Genomic DNA, 19,246 nt, shown 5'->3' on the forward strand with positions numbered 1-19,246 from the left:
TACATTCCATAATTTGGAGACATGAGATGGTAGCGAGACATTTCAATAACTGTGACAGGATTTTGCAGAGGTATCTAGTCTGAGTTTATATTCCTGAGCCATCTGTAAAACTGTCAGATTGGTGGATTATCGGAAATGTCTCTATTTGTTTGAAGTCTTTCACGACCAAAGAAGGTGGGTGGTTTTGGAAATTTAAAAATATTTTAGGTTTTGGAAAGTATTTGTAACATTCCTTCACAAAGTTTACGTTCCTTGAATGGTACGATGAGATCGGTGTGCAGTCTACCAGCATAAGTCGGTGCTCAGTAAAGATCCCTTGATATCCCTCACCAATAGTTTCCAAGTTATCACTAGCCAGCCTATTTGTGAAAGATGATTGCCAAGACACCTCCCCATCATACCTCACAAGACGATGTGAATATTTGTGGCATTAGAATGAATAGTGAGCCTTGCCGATAATACGGAACTTTCAAAATGACCAAATCCACTCCAGAATGCTGAGCGCGCATGTGCAAAAACCCTTGGAAATAGTGATCTTTGGGGCATGTGAACTTCTATTTGGCATGCACGACAGGATTTGTTTCCTAAAATGGCTCACAAAGCTTCTTCTAAATTAAGCCAAACATACTTGGAAAAGTACCTGAGAGAAAGCTGGGTTGTCTTTGCACAACAAAAAAGTTTGGGAAAGACACTGCATCTGGTTTGGGTGCTTCTGAATGACAATGAGCAGGTCATATCTGGGGCTTGTTAATGCGCTTGGAAGTTTACAATCAATTCTACGTCATTTTGAAAGTCTCGCATTGTGATGGTCATAAATATTCGATGTTGATCCCCATTCAAAAGTGGGATAAGAACAGCATTTTCTGGAGAGGATGGGACCATTGGTTGAATGATGGATTAACTGATAATTTGCATAATTATGAGGAGAATAATGGGAAATCTGTGGAGAGAATGTTTGATGGAATTGAATCCAGAGACCAAGTGTTTTCAACCTTTGTCAGTTTGTGCCTTGTCCGCTTGCATCCTGCTGCCCCCCCCCCCCCCCCAGCCAGCTTGTTTTCCAGTTCTCCCATGAGTCAAGACTTCAATAACAAAATATATATTCATTTTTTTATTTATCACAGTATTTATCAAAATGGCAAGGCAGATCATTGCATCATAAGTGTGCCCTCCCTCGGATAGACATTAACCTGTGTGTACGATCTGCAAGCATTTAGTTGCAGGTTGACATTAAATATCCCATGGTATCTTTCAATTAAGACTAGACAACTTATCACAAGTTACCCTCACCAATTTACAAATTTCACCTTTCGATGCATGTAGATGCAAGTACTCAGAATCAGCTTTAGACGTATGGCAGATCTGGCCAGCCGGTTCATGAAAGATCAAGGCAATTTACCTCCTGCAGCTGATCGCTCAATAATATGGAATTAATTGAGGCCATTAGAGAAGTAGTAATACTTGTAGTATTTATCAATTGGCAAGGCAGAGTGTTGCATCACGAGTGTGCCATCCCTCAAGTAGACATTAACCTTTGTGTCCGATCTGCAAGCATTTAGTTCCAGGTTGACATGAAATATCCCATGGTATCTTTCGACCAAGAGTATGCTAGTTATGCGACCACTGACTTATGCTAGTTATCACAAGTTACCCTCAACAAGTTAATAATTACAGGTTTGTAAGCATGTCTTTAGACGCATATGGCTTCGACGTGTGGAGATGCAAGTACTCATAATCGGCTTTAGAAGTATGGCAGATCTGGCCAGCTGGTTCGTAAAAGATCTCGGCAATTTACCTCTTGCAGCTGATCCCACAAAGAAGCTGAGATTAAATGTGGCCATTGAAGTTGTAGAAGTGGTAGTAGTAGTACTTGTAGTTGTCGTCGTAGTAGTAGTTGTAGTCGATGACACAAAAAAAATTGCTATTATTGACATTGGCACCGAAACGCAAATTTCCTCATATTTACCTCTAAGATTCCCTAAATTTTGTAGTTGTTAGCATTTTTTAGATCCTTGTGGAGGATCTCTAAGTCTTACTCACGTTGTTGTTCTTCATCTTCTTCTTGTGGACTTTTTTGTTTCACAGCCTACAGTTTTCATCGAAACTTCCTGAAACTTGGCATATATATGTAAAAATACCCTGCGGAGACAGTAACCATCTCCGATTTTGAAAATTCTTCCTAGGAAAAAAAGTTATGATGTCAAAATATCTCCGCTAATGGAAATCGCCTAAAAAATTATCACAAACTGGGCAAGCTTTTTGAATTCTGTTTGCGGGAATGGAACAGGGCATTAGCAGAGATGAATTACCGCACATATGATATATCACCATGACGTCATATCAATTTTTATGACATCATTCCTATTTTTTTGACATTTTTTGTTTCACAACCCAGAGTTTTCATCGGATCTTCGTGAAACTTGCCATGTATATGCAGAAAGCCCACGTCAAGTCAGTATCCATCTCCAATTTTGGAAATTCTTCCGAGAAAAAAGTTGACGTCATAATATCGCCGTTAATGGAAATCGCCTATCCCATTATCTCCAAAACTGGGCAAGCTGTTTGAGTTTTGTTTGCGGGAATCAAGCCGGGCATTAGCACAGATAATTTATCGCAAACCTGATACATCACAATGACGTCATATTCGTTTTTATGACGTCATCATTAAGAGGACAAGGATCTTAGTTCATTTGAGCTTGTTTTTTTTTGGAGAAAAGCACAAGATCAGTGATAAGAAAGTAATTGGAAAATAAATACTGATTGCAGTTTAAAAGTTTGTCAAATTTGGGAAATTAGTTTCAAGCTTAAATAATGATTCCTGATCAAAAAGAGAACAGATTGCGATTTGGCATTAAAAAGTTTTTGTCTTCAGTGTTGCACTGTTTGCAGATTTCACTTTTATAACTTGTGTTCCTGTCTGAGCCAGATTACAGAGCGAGTAGTTCTTGATTAACCAATGCTGAATTTTTGAGATAGTTTTGAAAAGTATTTGGAAGAGGTTATAGTGAGGTCATTAAATTTGTGTTATTGAGTAAATGTTCAAGCCCAGCATCCTCTGATGGATGATGTAAAAGGGATGAATTGATGTGTCTTTGTTTGAAAGAAAATATATCCAGAGATGTGATATTGCGATATGAGTCATATGACTTGGGATTTCATGAGAGCTTGAAAGTAAGATAATGTACTATGGTTGATGTGGAGGAAAGATTGCACTGATGAAGTCTACAAAGATGATAATTTTTTCGGCAATATTAAAAACAAAAAAATCACTTTTTGACTCCTAGATACAACTAAGTCGATTTTGTGGCCACCATGATGAGCCAGAGAATGGATATGTTGAATGAGAAAAAAAAACTCAAAGTTGGAATTCAACAAGGTTGAATATTTGTGGAATCATTAATGTGTGTGCTGAAGCCTTAAGGCACCAGGTACTTGTAATAATGTTTCCTCAGATAATTATGAGTGGTGTCCGAAAGTGAGGAACCCCATCACAAACTTTGAGAAGCGTTTCAATGGTGTCTTTTTTTTGTATAGATTGTCGAGGCTCGTATGAGAGCTAACACACAATGCACAGCAAGGGGGGCATGAGACAAGAGGGGCGGGAGACGGAAGTATAAAACAGTGGGGAACAGAGACATTCGTAGATCTGTGGAAGGGAGAGGGATGGGGCAGGGAACACGAGGTATACAAGATGGACATTACAGGGACTTTTATGAAGGAAAGCAGGGAATTTGAAGGAGTTGGGTTTGGGGTGGATTAACGGAGGTAGAAAAGATCGAGGTATTGGATGGGGGAAGATAAGAGATGGTACTGAACAGCTGATTTGAAGGCCTGGGGGGAGAATGGGATTGAAGAGAGTGTGGGAGTTTATTCCAAAGGCAGAAAAACGAGGAATGAAAGAGTGAAGGTGAGCAGTGATTCGTGATTTTGGTAGTTTTACCAGAAGGGGGTTGTTGGTGGACCTTGAGCGCCCTGCAGAAATATGGTGGGGACACATTGCAGACAGAGCAGGGGGAGCAAGACCGGAGAGGAGATGGTAGAAGACAGAAAGACCACCAACCTGCCTGTGGTGCGACAATAAAAGGGCCAACGACTCAGCCTCACCATGGGAGATGCCAATGATCCTAAATGCCTTAGTTTCCACAGCATGAAGCTGAGAAAGGTGAGAGGCAGGAGCACCAGCCCAGAGGGAAGGGCAGAACTCCATCAGGCTGCGGACGAAAGCCTTGTATGTGGTCAGGAGCTCAGGTGGGCCGGGGAAGGACTTTGCACGACGGAGGATTCCCAGTCGGCACCTGGTTTTGGATGCCTGGTTGAAAATGTGGTTTTCCCTCGAAAGATCATGGCAGATAGTGAGATCCAGAAGCTTGAATGAAAGGACTTCTTCCAGAGGATTGCTGAGAAAATAGATTGTGGGGGGGGGGGGGTCTAAATGGCGCTTTCAGAGAGACATAGTGAGAGTGTGAGATTTTTCAGAATTGAAAGACATGTTCCACGTGTTGGACCAGTTTTTGATTTTATTGAGATCTGCAGAGAGCAAAGAAGCTCCTGCTTGCCAGTCTGAGGGATGACAGAGTGTGGAGTCATCAGCAAAGAGAGAAAGAGGATTTTTCCAGAGAGTAGGAGAGATCATTGATGAAAACCAGAAAAAGAACAATGCCCAGAATGCTACCTTGAGGAACTCCAGCCTGGACAGGAAGAGGGGATGAAAGAACTCCATTTAGGGACACATGTTGTCTGCGACAGGAAAGGAAGTCAGCGAGCTATGAGTGGACATGGCCTTAGATGCCACAGGAGGAGAGTTTGGTGAGCAGGGCAAGGTGTCAGACCATGTCAAAAGCATGCGCTATGTCTCGGGATACGGTTCTGAGTTCAAGTCTGGCATTGAGGACCTCCATCCATTGTTGGGAGAGCAGAAGCAGCATATCCAGGGTAGAATGACCTGGTCTGAAACCAAATTTATGATCAGAAATCAAGCTATTGGAGAAGAGGAAGGATTTAGTCTGAAGCGATGATGGATTGAACTACCTTGCTGATGATTTGGAGAAGGCTGATTGGTCTGTAGTTTCAGGGATCTGTTTTTGCATCTTTTTATGCAGGGTGGTAATGTTTGCTGATTTCCAAGCAGATGGCAGATGACCTTGAGCAAATGAGAGGGTGAATAGAACAGAGAGAGAGACTGGGTGAGCAAGAGCAAAGGAGCAGTTTCTTTAGGACATGTGGGCTAATGCCATCTGGACCGGTTGCATAATCTGAGTCGAGGTTTGACAGCAAGCTCTCCACTTTGTCAGAAGAAAAGGACACAGAGTCCAGGGACAGTTGAGTGTGACTGGGTAATGTGGGTACAGAAAACGATAGGTTTCAGACACAATATTTAGATGCAAACACTGAGTTTAAGCATTCAGCCTTTTTACATGCGTTGTCAGTGGTGTGGCTATTTGAAGTAAGAGAGGGGATGGAGGAGGAACATACACCAGAAACAGATTTGATTAGATGCCACCAGGATTTGGAGGATGGAGAGAGGTTTGAGAGTTCACAATTGAGCTGAGAAACGATTAAAAAGTCACCACCAGGATTACAAGTTCTTGTATATATATACGACGAATTTCTTTTTAAGAGTTGAAGCAAAAGTCAAACTGATATTCATCGGATAAGTACTGACATCAGATCACTGTTTTGTGAGACTAAAGATGTACATTTATTTATCCAGGCAATACCATGCATTTTCAGGCCAAGAATAAATCTGCATCCAGGAGAAGCAAGGTCAGTGCTGCTCAGTGTCGTTGGGTGAAAGCCATGTTTCTGTTTAGCACAGTATGTCAATAGTAATGTCAAAAAGAACTCACAGAGGGCAAGAGGGTTCACTGTAGTCAGTGATCATGCATTCATTAAGGCCTTGGAAATAACAGAATGGCCACATGACATAGATTCTGCAAACTCACTTTTGAACTCGATGAGATTGGATTGGTCCTGTGAACAGGCATGCTTTTTATAAGACAGTTATTGGAGACAGTGATTTCCAGGGGAATAATTTATGGGTAACTGGAAAGGTTAGTGGGGAAACGATGCTTCCTTTTATGGCAAACCTGAAAAATCCCCAATGCTGAGCATTTGCCATAAATATCAGGAGGAATGAGGGCCGCAGAGCACAACAGACTAAGAGAATGTAAGGAAGAAGTTTTGTTTTTTAAGGCTACTGTACCATAAGGGTGAAAATAACTCGTATTCCAATTGAAACAATATTCCAAAATGCCACTATCAGTGAAAATGAAGAGAAATATTATGAGATGTGTGGCGAGATTATATAGAAAGCATAAACATCAGATGTAAAGGGGATTTTAAAAATTGAGATAAGTACAAAGAGATAGACAATAATAAGGCGTGTGACCCATTTAGTAGAATGAAATGAATTTATCAAGTTAAAAAGTAAATTATTTGACCTGTCCAATTATTTATCCAAGCAAAACAGAAATGGAATCAAATATAAAACAGAAACTGGATGCTATGCTGTCATCCAACCAATATGATACAATGTTGGTGTAATACCTGCAACTGCAACAGTACAAGTGGCCAAATCGTTGATGGGAGTAGTACAGAGAATACAGTAATTAATGGGCGACAGTTCATTTTCACGCAAAACAAACATCTCATATTTACAAATAATCTGTTAAAATGATATCTGAAAGGGAAATAATACAAATATAAATGACTAGCTGATATACCCATGAAGGACAGGTGATGGGATGGTATGGAATGACATGACATTTGATAGGATGGGAGGGCCACAGAACAACAATGACAGACGTGACCATGACAACAACAATGGTGATGATAATGATGATGACAACAAGAGCAACAAGAACCCCATGACAAAATGGTGCCAATATACCTGTCCAGAACGGGCGAAAGGATTGTAGGGGAATTTGATAGTACAAGAGGGTTATAGAATAAAAACAACAACAACCCTGTGGCAGAATGGCCCCAGAAAGACTGCCCACCAGAATGCCATGATGCCATCCAGCGTGGCAAAGGTTTTGAAAAAATAATCTACTTTCCACTGAGCTAAATGGAATAAATGTAGGAGTTGTAAGTAAATGTAGGTGCTGCGAGAAGACATTGTTAAATATGCCAAAAAGTTATGTGATGATGTGTGAAGCTGTGAAGGAGCAGAGAGGAAATGGACAGACACCATCCATTGATTTATATATTTCTTACAGAGTAATTAAAGCATGGCTGAAGGCTAATAGGCCCGTCATGCCTGTTCCATATCCTGGCTATATATTAGCTCTCTTCGGTAACATGCCCGAGAGCAGGTTAAGTGCTGCCAAAGCAGTCTCCTGGCAAGGATTGTCCTAAATGGTTTTCCATTTCCTTCCTAGTAGTGGCCAAGGCAGGAATTTGGAATATATTTAGGATACCGGTACAAAACGGTCTCCTTTGCGAAAGATACAGTGAGATCTTTAACATCCACCAGCAGAAAATGCTGGCAGAAGGAACTCTGTTAAACATCTCATCCGATGAATGGTGGACAACTATACGTACTCCTTCATGCAACACCATACCTGCAAGTCATCTGGATGGCTGCATTTGGTGTGCTCCAGAATCACATGGAGCCCAGACGGCTCAAAAGTATGTGCACACCACCAAAGCTACCCTGCCAGTCCTATATCTGAGTACTATGACCTATTATACAGCAAATTCATATGAAAGGAGTTTGGTCAGTGTGTTGGCACACAATGGCCTATTCTTTTTGAATGATGCCATGGTGTCTTTAATGTCCACAGCATGAATTCAGATGTTACAGCTGCCTTTTAGTTCAATTATAAGGTGCAGCATGTCCCACGTTACAGCATCCTTTTGTGGCAGTTTATAAGAATCCATCCATCCATTGAGACCATATGCTGTGCAGCGCATTGGTGCTGCCTAAACAGTCTTCTTGGCTATTCAGCACAATCTTGGACAGGTCGCCACTCTGACACAGGATACCAGCAAGCCGGCACTCATTTTGCCAACCTCGGAAGGATGACAGGCAGAGTCAACCCCCACCTGGTATTAATTCAACAGCCGAGGGGGATTTGAACTCAGGATTCCAAGGATCCCAAACCCACCACCCTAACCATTAAGCCAACACCATGCATACTTTATAAGACTGGCTGCTTTTATTTATTTCAACTCAAAGGTCAAACTTGGGATGAGATAGATTACAAGTTGGTACTGTATCCTATAAATTGAGCTCAGTACAGAGCTCACAACAAATATAATTACCCTATACACCGTTTATATTTGCAATGCCTGTGTAATGTATTATATTATACTGATAATAAATTGACTGTTGACTTGCTGTTATTCATTATTTATAAACCATGTGCAGTGTATGTATAGTCAATGTTTCCATAATTATTCAAATATGTTACGTCCTGAGCTTCTATAAGTGCATACCTATTGCAGAATGATATTGTGGAAGTCATCTATTCACCTGTGACCAGGGTAAGTTCTCACCTCTGCTCCTCTGCCTTGACACACCGGTCGTAATTATCTGGCAACTTCAACAGTACAGTACTGCCAAAAGTTGACCATTTTTCTCCAGGAGGCAATCATTGATTTTTTTTTTCGTCTGATCTCATTACTTACCACAGCTTGCTATTCAAGTCTCTTTTTGGAGTAGGTGAGATGGAGGAGAATGCGGGGTCAGTTCTACCCTGAAGATAGGAGGAATTTATATATAGCTGCAAGTTCTCATTCACACTCTTAATACCTTTTGTAATAATCACATTCTGGGCACAAAAATACCCATAGTAACACAGTATTATAATAATATTATAAATTTGACTTGTTGGGGAATGAAAAGGAAAGTGTGGAACATAAGTGGTGGCGACTGAATCTAAATCTCGTTAACGTGCCTGTAATTTCAAGTAAGGTATGGAAAGATGTCTCTGTGGGGAGAGGTGGGGCAAGATGTTTTATTCATTGTTTAAATTCTGCATCTGGGTAACCTTTGGGCGACACATTTTTATTTTATGTGATGTGCGTTAAATAGTTAAACATGTAAAATAAAATTATGATGGCAATGAAAGGTATCAACCTGTTAATTTTGTTCATCGTCCTTCCCGTTTCATTCAGCCAGCTGTGACTTGCACAGACTGTGAGTTATCAGGTATTGCACAGGTTGGTGGCTCTTCCTTGAATAATTGGTGGATATTATTATAATAATCATGCTTAGACTTTCTCCAACATTGTAGCTACTGGTACACCACTTTTGCACTCCAATGTCTGGACTATCCCTTCCGCTTATCAATAGCTTTGTTTGTAACCCATGAGCTTCTCCATTAATCTATTTTTTAACATCTACTCTAACCTTTGATGTCAGTGTCCTTATTAAAAAAAAAAAACATTATTCCTGTATCTTAGAGCTTCTCTGCAGGACTGACAGGACAGCTTCGAGGTATGTACATTTACTTTTGAGTTGTCGAGCCTGGGTTTGAATCCTGACACAACTATAATCTGTTACAATGGTGTTTCATATGCAGGGCAGTGCATGAGATGAGGATCAAGTCATGGGACCCCATCCACCAGCACTGGCTGTTGGTGGACATTAAAGGTCCTACGGTATCTTTCACAATGACGAAGCGAGTCATCGCCGGCAATCTAAACACATTCCAAATTCATTCACCTTCAGTCGAGTATCAGGCTTGGTCAGCTGGTTCATGAAAGACTTGGGCCAAAAACATTCCTCGGCTTACCCCAAAAGAATGGGAGAATAATTGGGGCTGTTAAAGAAGTAGTAGTAGTATGGTATATCTAAAGATTCTCATTGCATTTTGAAATATTCTTTATCTGAATAGTCATTTATTACTCTGTACTCAGGTATTTTCCATAATCCTGATATTATGGAATACAGGTCGATCCCAAAGTAGTCTTTTAATAATATATTTACAAGATTTTCAAACCTGACCCCACTTTTGCATGCCTCATACAGTTTGGGATTGTGATTCAGCCCAATAGGATAGGAAAACAACTTTTGAAACTAATCATTTCAGCTTTTTCATTTTACCTCCTTTTGAAATTATACATAAGGACTCTTTTTGGGAATGTTATAAAGAAGAAGCATATTTTCATATTTTATTAAACTTTTTAGCTTCACTTTGTATGTGTTAATCGAGTTTATTACCATCTGACAGTCAGTCAATCTTTGCTTTGCTGCGATGTTAACAAACATCTATATGGGCTGGCTTACACTTTTATAATTACTGATAAAAGAGCATTTCAAATCAACATGCTTGCAATCTCTAAAATAATTTACAATCTGTATTTCATCCTTTGATAAATGGCAGCAACTCCCCAACCCTCCTGCTCTGCCTGCACCATAAATCATGCAAAATCCGACCTTTGATGAATAATTACTCTTTGTTCGTGCCATTAATGAAAGTCTCCAGACCACAAAATCTCTTTGGCAGTTATATTTTTGAGATTAATATTTGTTGTAACAAATGGTATTCATATAATATGGGCTGACAGGATAGTTCAGAGGTAGCACAATACTCACCTTTAATCCATCATGTCTGGGTTTGATTGCCAACCTAATTATAAAATGTCACTCTAGTTCCGTGCACGCACGACATTGCATCAATTGGTGCACTGATCTTTGGAGGGACCTTAAGCTGCGTATCCCTTTTGCTAGCATTCACTGACAAATGTTAAATATCCCCTGTTAGGCCATTGTTTGATAGCTATCTGTCCAAATTCCTGCTCTGACTACGTCTGGGAAAGGATTGAACACTTGAAAGGAAAATTAACCAATGTATTTTCTGCTGAGCGGCTGCTTCATCAGCACAGATGTTGTGTAAATGTTATGCACATTTGGATTGGATTTGTATCACATGCACTTTAAATAGGTTTGTAGTGAACAAAAACTTAGCAAAATTACAAAGCTCGATAGCATTGGATACAATAACAATAAGAATGACAATAAAAAGGAACGCTTGCATCACTCAGTATGTTAAATGGGCTGGGATGCAGTCGAAGCCAGAGCAGAAAAAGGGCAAAAGGGCAGAATTTATGTGAGGGTCACATATCTATATGCATATGTAGATGCATGTGTATACATATATATATATATATATATATATATATATATATATATATATATATATATATATATATATAAATATATATATATATATATATATATATATATATATATACATATAGATTTGTGTATATGTTATTTATATATGTATAACACCATATCTGATTTCGGGTAGAAAAAATATTGAAATAAACAACAAGTTGCAAATTGAAAGAGAAATCGAGGCCTTAAACTAAAGTAAAAAAAAAGCATTATAGGTATTACATGCCTGGCACTCATGAATCGTTTGAGACCTCCATTGCTGCATTGAATCGTCGGTTAATTACTGCCACACACACACACACACACACACACACACACACACACACACACACACACACACACACACACACACACACACACACACACACACACACACACACACACACACACACACACACACTGTATAAGTCTTAGAAATTTCCTGATCTCATGGAAATTTCACTCACGTAACCACATCATGCTCACCATGAACGGATATTTTTCACTTTATTTGCAGAATTTGAAGTGCATAAAGAACATGGACATCAAAACATTATTTTGAGAATCCCCCAGCAAATCGTATGAAGAAAACGAACTTAAAACTACTGCAAGTAGTCTCAGCAACAATTGAATATATAAACACAAGTAGAAAGCTACATCAGACAACACTACTTGAAGTTTATTTGATGAAAAAAAATCACAAATTTTAATTTATTCAAGCCTGAATGGTACCACCTATCACAGCGATCTGTCTATTTTAGATAGCCTAAATTGATTAAATACAGGACAAATTGGAATCAGCAAATCATTTTGAGGAAATTTCAAGGTCTGCCTCCTAAAGGCCTGCAAAGACAAAATTATTTGCAGTCAAATTATGTGATGCATTTTAGAAACCTCTTATGTTAGGTCAACCATGTTGTCAAGATTTTTCTGGCTTTCGCATGAGAAGGAAGTTTCAAAAGGAAGGGTTGGGGCAATTGTGATCCTCAACCCCCCATTCCCTCCACTCCGGTATCTCAGTGTATGGGTATGTCTTTTCAGCATGGAAAAAAACATTGGCCCCCAAAATGGCTTGTGCAACTCGATGAAAACTTCCTTTCTGAAACAAAGCACATTTTTTAAGAACTTATATTTTGATACAATGGAGGTAATATCTCAAGGTTCACAAGTAGTCTTGTATTCAGTGCTCCCAACATCATTTCATTAATTATTGACAGTAAATTATCCTTGAAATTTATGAATAAAAACCTTTTTTTCAAGTTGGCTAAATTTCCAGAAGATTGGCAATATGCAATTTTTCACTTGATTTTTCTGATGGTAATAGCACTGCGGTAATAGATTATAATCTCACATTCCTTTCAGTGAAACAATATATATATATATATATATATATATATATATATATATATATATATATATATATATATATATATATACAGTATATACATATTTATAGACCGGGCCAGTTACAGGAAAAATGGTCAGAGGGGGGAAAAAAAACAATGATGCGAGAAAGAGAAAACATTGCATTTCACATTGGCATTTGAGCATCCAAGGGGGAATAAGGATTGAGAGAGGCAGACAAGGCCAAGTGCTGAGGGGCATCTTGTGGTTTGAGTAATGAGCAGCACAGTATTGGATCTGCCATTCCCAGTGTGCAGCATGTTTCCTTCTATGTATTTTAGGTAGTGGTCATTGGCAGTTATGTTATGGATATTTTCTTTTGAGGATATTCTCTCTGCCTCTCTCTGTCGTGTGTGTTTGTGTGTGTGTGTGTGTGTGTGTGTGTGTGTGTGTGTGTGTGTGTGTGTGTGTGTGTGTGTGTGTGTGTGTGTGTGTGTGTGTGTGTGTGTGTCCTCCATAACTCCAAAACCATGAAACCTAGTAGCCTGAAACTTTGCATGCATAAAAAGTTCAAGAGTGATCATTGGATGTTTGGGTTAATTAAAACACCCCTTTTGAAGATAATTAACTGCCTTATTTAATTATATCCTTCATCAGGTGCCATCCTCGGCCACCGCTCTCTGCAGGGTCTTAATGCATATCCTTGGTTATCTTGCTGGGGTCTGAAGTAGCCATATTTTTTGGCCTGCTCAACCATTCTTTGATTTGGAACAGGCCGTAACTATTTAACAATAAAGTTTTATTAGTTTTTTTTCACTTTCCTCACTCGTATTATAGAACACCTGGAAATCGTTACTATGAATTGCTGGATACATTGCAATGTTTAAAAATACCCGGCGATGCCGGTGTTTGTGACTTTATTGTGTTTCCGCACATGCCATACCTCTATAATCTCTTAAACTAAGCCAAATTACTAAATTTAAACTCCAGAGTTGAACTTGGCAGCAGTTCCAACTCCCAATAAAGTGTTCATTTTCAAATTCGGACACATTTGACATTTTGGGTGTCTCCGAGAGGTATATGTTTAATATGACGGTTCATTGATTGCAAATCGCGTGCCAAGTGAGCCGTTTTTTATCAACTATTTCATTGGAGTGCTTAAGCCACTTGATGAGTGCTCTGCAATATTCACACTGTTACTGAATACTATATCGATTGACTTGAACAAAATTCAGGTGTCACTCGCATGCGTTCTTAGCCACGTGTTGTTCTGCAGTGCAACAGGCTGTGGCTGGCTCGCTGAAAATGTGAAATTGTATTTTATACGACGTTTCCCCTTTTTGTGCGATTTTATATTATACAACCTGTCACTTCAGCATAGACAAGTATAAAAAAAAATAAACGTTTTTGTTTTTAAAAGTTTCATCAATAGTACCGTGGATTGCTTAGTGAAGTCACTTGGTGAACATTCATCATACTTCAACAGCGATACTGCAGTTTTATACCGGAGTTAGGAAGGCAAAATAAATTATATGATCACAATGAGTAAAACATAGGGGCAATACCCCTGGGCACTCACCTGGTAGTGGCTGGATAAGATAACCAGGAAACAAAATATGTAACGGAGAAGAAAGTAAATACCTATGGATTTTTTGAATTTTTTTTTGAAATGCCGTGAACAAACTTTGGTACATCAAGGGTGATGAAGGTTGTGGTCAATATTTATCAGAATTGCATGTCTCATTACTGAGAAGAAAGCAAATACCTATTTTGAGGGGCAACTTTGGAATATACACAGTGATGAACATTGCAGTAATGTTTCATGGAAATGGTATGTGTAGTTTCAGAGAAGAAGTTGCAACTATTTGTGGATGGATGGATGGATGGATGGATGGATGGATGGATGGATGGACTGATGGACGGATGACGTGCCATCCCATAAGCTCCTTGGAACTATATTCTTGGTGAGCTAATAAAAATGTTTTTGGTTGTTAAGAAGTAATGAATCACCACATCATGGCATGAAAGCCAAGAGGTACGCATGCTCGCTCTGTGTAGCCTGGATTTGAATCCCGACCCATCTATAAACTGTCATCCCAATGTTTCACAGGCAGTGTGGTTCATCAATGTGTGTGCCATCTCTTGGATGGACATTAAACTGGGTGTCACATCTGCCAGATTCCCACACCCTCTCCCCCTCTCCCACCCCCCCCCCACTCACCTACCCCTCCCCCTCTGTTGAGGGGACTGTATCATGTATGAATCAGATTCCAAGTGAGCAGACTTGAGGGGTGCAAAGTTCACTGCATGTACGGGCATCCATGCATGCACGCAGGCAAACGTTTGCCAGGTAGATAGCATGGGTTTTGTGCAGGACCAGATTTATGTTGCGGGACCCTGGGCCCTAGAAGTACGTGGAGCCCTCTCATGGCCGCAGCCATTTTTTACTTCTTATATGCTTATAAAAGTATTCATATATAAATGCACTAACCGAGGCTGCGCAAAAGAAAAAAACCACGGTTTATGTGTAAAAACATGTATTTCAGATAGTACTCGTAACAAAAGTTTATATACAAGAAACACCACTATGGATGAAAACAACGGAACAGAGAAAATAATCGCAAAACCAAAACGTGATGGTATCATCTCAAATCTCAATGTAGAAAGTGTTTTTGTCGTTTTTGCAGATATGATTGCATTATTGCACACTTTGGGGTAATTGCTACAATATATTTGCGAGATGCTAAAAACCGAGAGAATCTTTTAGCTTCTTCCTGGCTTTGATTCGCACAAAGTCCTTGATTGTTTCACGTGTGCTTACTCTCCTGAATAGTTCGTGTTCAGCACTCAGTATGGTCAGCGATGCCAAACGATCTTGGCCGATCGTACTATGCAGATAGTTCTTGATCCTTTTCAATTTTGAGAATGATCGTTCTCCCTTACAGTTCGTGACAAACATTGACAGGTATACCCGCAAAGCTATCTCCACGTTGGCGAACGCTGCCACCATATCGTAGTTGTGGATTGTGGAAAACATAGTAGTTTCAGACAATTTTTCCGAGTCTTCTGTCTGCATCGTCTTGAGAAATGCCTGTAAATGTACAATTTCCGAAACCAGAGAAGGTTCCAGGTTGTTCGGGTAACTCTTGACCAGGTCTGCAGCGGAGTCGCGGAGCTTATCCGTCTGCATGGTCGTTATTTCTGAAAAGAATGAGAAACTTTGACGGAGTGTTCCATAGGCCTTGAGGCGATCTCCTAGTGACGTTGTTAGCTGATCAATGATGGGTATGTAGGATGTGGTCCTGAATCTCTCTCTGGGTGGTAACTGGGTGTCATCAGCGCTGTCTACTTCATCATGATGTCGCTTCCTCCTTCGAACACGTCGCCGATCGTCTTCGTACTCGCTGTGACCACATTTATCTTTAGCAATATGTTCAAAGTCGTCGAACCGTTCCCGTAGGTCCTGTACGAACTCTGTCAGTGATTCGAGTAGTTTCACTGCCGTGTTGAAATCGAGGCCCGGCTTCTGTAACTGCTGACTTGTCGCATTGAACCTCTTTAGAATTTCCTGCCATGTTACTAGCAGAATCACCGTCTCAAGTTTTTCCAATTCCTTCAGAATAGCAGATGCCTCATTTTTGGCCTCTGAGTTTAGATGTTCATCCATCGCAAGATCGTCAAGTACCGTGATATTTTGCTGGAATCCATTGGCCAGTGCTTCTACAGCATCTGCACGGGCTGGCCACCGTGCATATGACAAGCACTTGATGACTGGCATGTGTTTTAGTGCATCGCGATGTTTGCGCCAACGATAGGTTGACTTCACGAGATAAACACACAGCCGTTGAACGATACCAAACAGAGTCACAGCAGCCGTGCAGCACTCAGCAGCACACATCCTGATGAGGTTGAGAGAATGAGCCGTGCAAGGAACAAACTCAGCAAATTCGCAACGACGTTTTAGGTGCTCCTGGATGCCGCGGTATTTTCCGGACATGTTGCTGGCGTTGTCGTACGATTGACCGCGACAGTCAGAGATCGGAATTTTGTTCATTTGGAGAAAATCAAGAACTACATCTGCGATCTTCTTTCCGGTATGATTCAGTAAGGGCACGAATGTCAAGAAACGCTCTACTGGCTCCTCTGGCAACATGTAGCAGATGGTTAGACATAGGTGGTCAGTGTGCGACACGTCCGGAGTGGAGTCCACTGATATGGAGTAATATTTGGCCCTCCGAACTTCCGCTTCAATGGCACTCAGAACTTTTTTACCCAACACATTGATTAGTTTGTTACATACTGTCGATGAGAGGTAGTTTACGTTTCCGCTCCCTTTGTTGGCGTGTTTATGGAGATGTTCCGCAAGGAAAGTGTCCGACTTGCTCAGAAGCTCCATCACTCCCAGGTAATTTCCGTTATGTACCGAACCGATCACCTCGTCGTCACCTCGGATGGGCAGACCACGTTCACATAGAAACATGAGGACATCCACGCACCGTCGTAGCACTTCATGCCAGTAGTGCTGTTATGACTCATACTGACGAACTAGTCCAGCGTTAACGCGGCCTTGCAATGATTTTCTGCTGGCCAGGCTCGACATTGCCTGTTTATTCTGATCTGAATTACTGTGTCCTTCTATCGACTCCCAAGCGTGTTACCAATCTTGGAACCCGGATGTAAACCGACTTTAAGTGTCTGACATGGGTGACATGAGACGGCAAATAAAACAGAACAGACAGCCGGTCTCTTCAGAATAGCACAGCCAACTAAGATCGATTTCTTCTCCAGATAAATTGTGTTTTCTACTGAACAAATTTTTTGTACAATGACGAGTTTGATTTCCATCACGGACAGCGGAGTTCTTGTCGTCACTGTCTACATTACGACATTGTGCACTACCCTTCTCGATCCAGTAGTTTTGGAACTTCTCTGGTAGCTGGTCTGGCCAAAGGCCAATGTCTTTTTCATAATCTTCAGCCGTTTCGCTGTCTACTTCTGAACCACATTCTGAAGCAGAATCGTTTGAGTTTTTATCACCGCTAGCATCAGCACTCAGCAGCACTGAAACAAGTAGCAGGGCCAACAGCAGATAATGCTGACGTAGTCGTAGCTATGTTTCCCTTCGCGTTGTTATCCTGTTCATTGTATAACCCGACTGCGGCTGTTGTACTCTTAAGCCAACTTTTTTTGGGTAGCTTTTGGTTAGCTTGTTCTGGCCAACTTTGGCCAGAACTTTCTGGCCAAAAAAAGCCAACTTTTTTGGGTAGCTTTGGGTAGTAATATTGGGTAGCTTGTTCCGTTCGCTTTCAACTGCTATGCTTTTCTTCCGCTTGGCCGCACCAGACTGGTATTTTCTTCCTCGATCACGTTCATGTTCCGCCATGGCTCAACCAGGTCCACACAAAGGCAGTTCCTACAATAGAAAGCAATATTTCAGCAGTTGACAACTAACAAACCTTAATAATAATAATAATCGAGATATATTAACGTGGATTGATAAGAGCCTAGGGCTTGTCGAGTATCTCTCCACGGCTCAGATTATTATTGCAAGGTGTGTCTCTCTGGTGGAGAACCCGGAGGAAACCACCGTGTCTCGGCCATGACGCATGATTTAGATATGCCACCGGTAGGATTCGAACCCACTCCGCCGAATCCACATTGAGGTGACCAGCCAGTAACCTCACCACTCTGCCACTGAGACACACCTTATAAATATAATAAAATATTATCCGGTGTGTAAACTTGAATTACACAATTATAGTATATCCACCCCAGCAGTACGCCTGTTATGCATTGCAAACATAGATTCAGGGCGGGCGTGTAATTTTGCAAAAATGAAATCGAGACGGCCATAGCTTGCTGGGATTGGGAAAACCCTCATTTTTTCGTGTGACCTATTTCTGTGGTAGACCTTAAGATTGCGCTCTTATGATCAATGGAAAGGAAAAAAAGTAAGTTCTAAGATGTAAAATAAATGATAAACATAACCAAATAGATGCCAAATTAACAGGGATATTGAGTATTTGTTCCGTGATTCACTGACCATTTACACAAACGAACTAGATTTTTTTTCACAAACAAACAAAAGGGGGAAATAGCAGAATTTCTTGTAATCTTTGCGTTTGCGCGGGGCCCCTGGGAGGCGCGGGGCCCTGGCCTAAATCTGGCCCTGGTTGTGTGTGTGTGTGTGTGTGTGTGTGTGTGTGTGTGTGTGTGTGTGTGTGTGTGTGTGTGTGTGTGTGTGTGTGTGTGTGTGTGTGTGTGTGTGTTATTGGTTGTTAGCTCACCTGGCCGGGGAACTTATGCGATGGCACGTCCGTCTGTCCGTCTGTCCGTCCGTCCTTCCGTACATTCAAAAATACTTGCAACTTCTTCTCTGAAACTGCAAATACGACTTTAATTAGACCTTACCACAACATTTGGCACCGTGTATGTACCAACGTTTGCTCATGCTATGAAATAAAAATTGGGTCCTGAAGTGATTTACGTGGGTTGACGCCCAAAATAGGTATTTAATTTCTTCTCAGAAATTACACATGCAAGCCGATGAAACTTGACCATAACCTTCATCACCTGTGATGTACCAAAGTTGGTTCACAGCACAAAAAAACAGGGTCTGAGGGGGTCGAAAGAGGAAATTTATGCGTGTTTTGCCCCACATCCCCAAAAAAGCGGTATTTGCTTTTTTCTCAGAAACAACACACAATTCTGATGAAACTTGACCACCACCTTCATCACCCGTGATGTACCAAAGATTTTTCACACCATTAAAAAGATATTGGGGTCTAAGGGGTC

The 19,246-nt window shown here is 40.7% G+C and overlaps 2 protein-coding genes across 3 annotated transcripts in view; one reads left to right on the forward strand and one right to left on the reverse strand.

Annotated features, from left to right (window-relative positions):
* The window catches only part of LOC147026255 (extracellular sulfatase Sulf-1-like), a 397,411-nt gene that overhangs the window by 10,263 nt on the left and 367,902 nt on the right, over positions 1–19,246 (forward strand). The gene's annotated exons all lie outside the window — the stretch shown is intronic.
* On the reverse strand, positions 15,195–17,834 carry LOC147026256 (zinc finger MYM-type protein 1-like). The gene is made up of 3 exons (XM_085883574.1): positions 17,603–17,834; positions 17,276–17,512; positions 15,195–16,897 (listed from the first exon to the last, which is right to left on the reverse strand). Exons 1-3 carry the CDS (start codon positions 17,832–17,834, stop codon positions 15,195–15,197), a joined length of 2,172 nt encoding a protein of 723 aa, XP_085739700.1.

The sequence above is a fragment of the Eptatretus burgeri genome, chromosome 5 (assembly GCF_056783735.1).
Source record: "Eptatretus burgeri isolate ZD-2024b chromosome 5, Ebu_testis_v1, whole genome shotgun sequence".
Taxonomy (NCBI): Eukaryota; Metazoa; Chordata; class Myxini; order Myxiniformes; family Myxinidae; genus Eptatretus; species Eptatretus burgeri.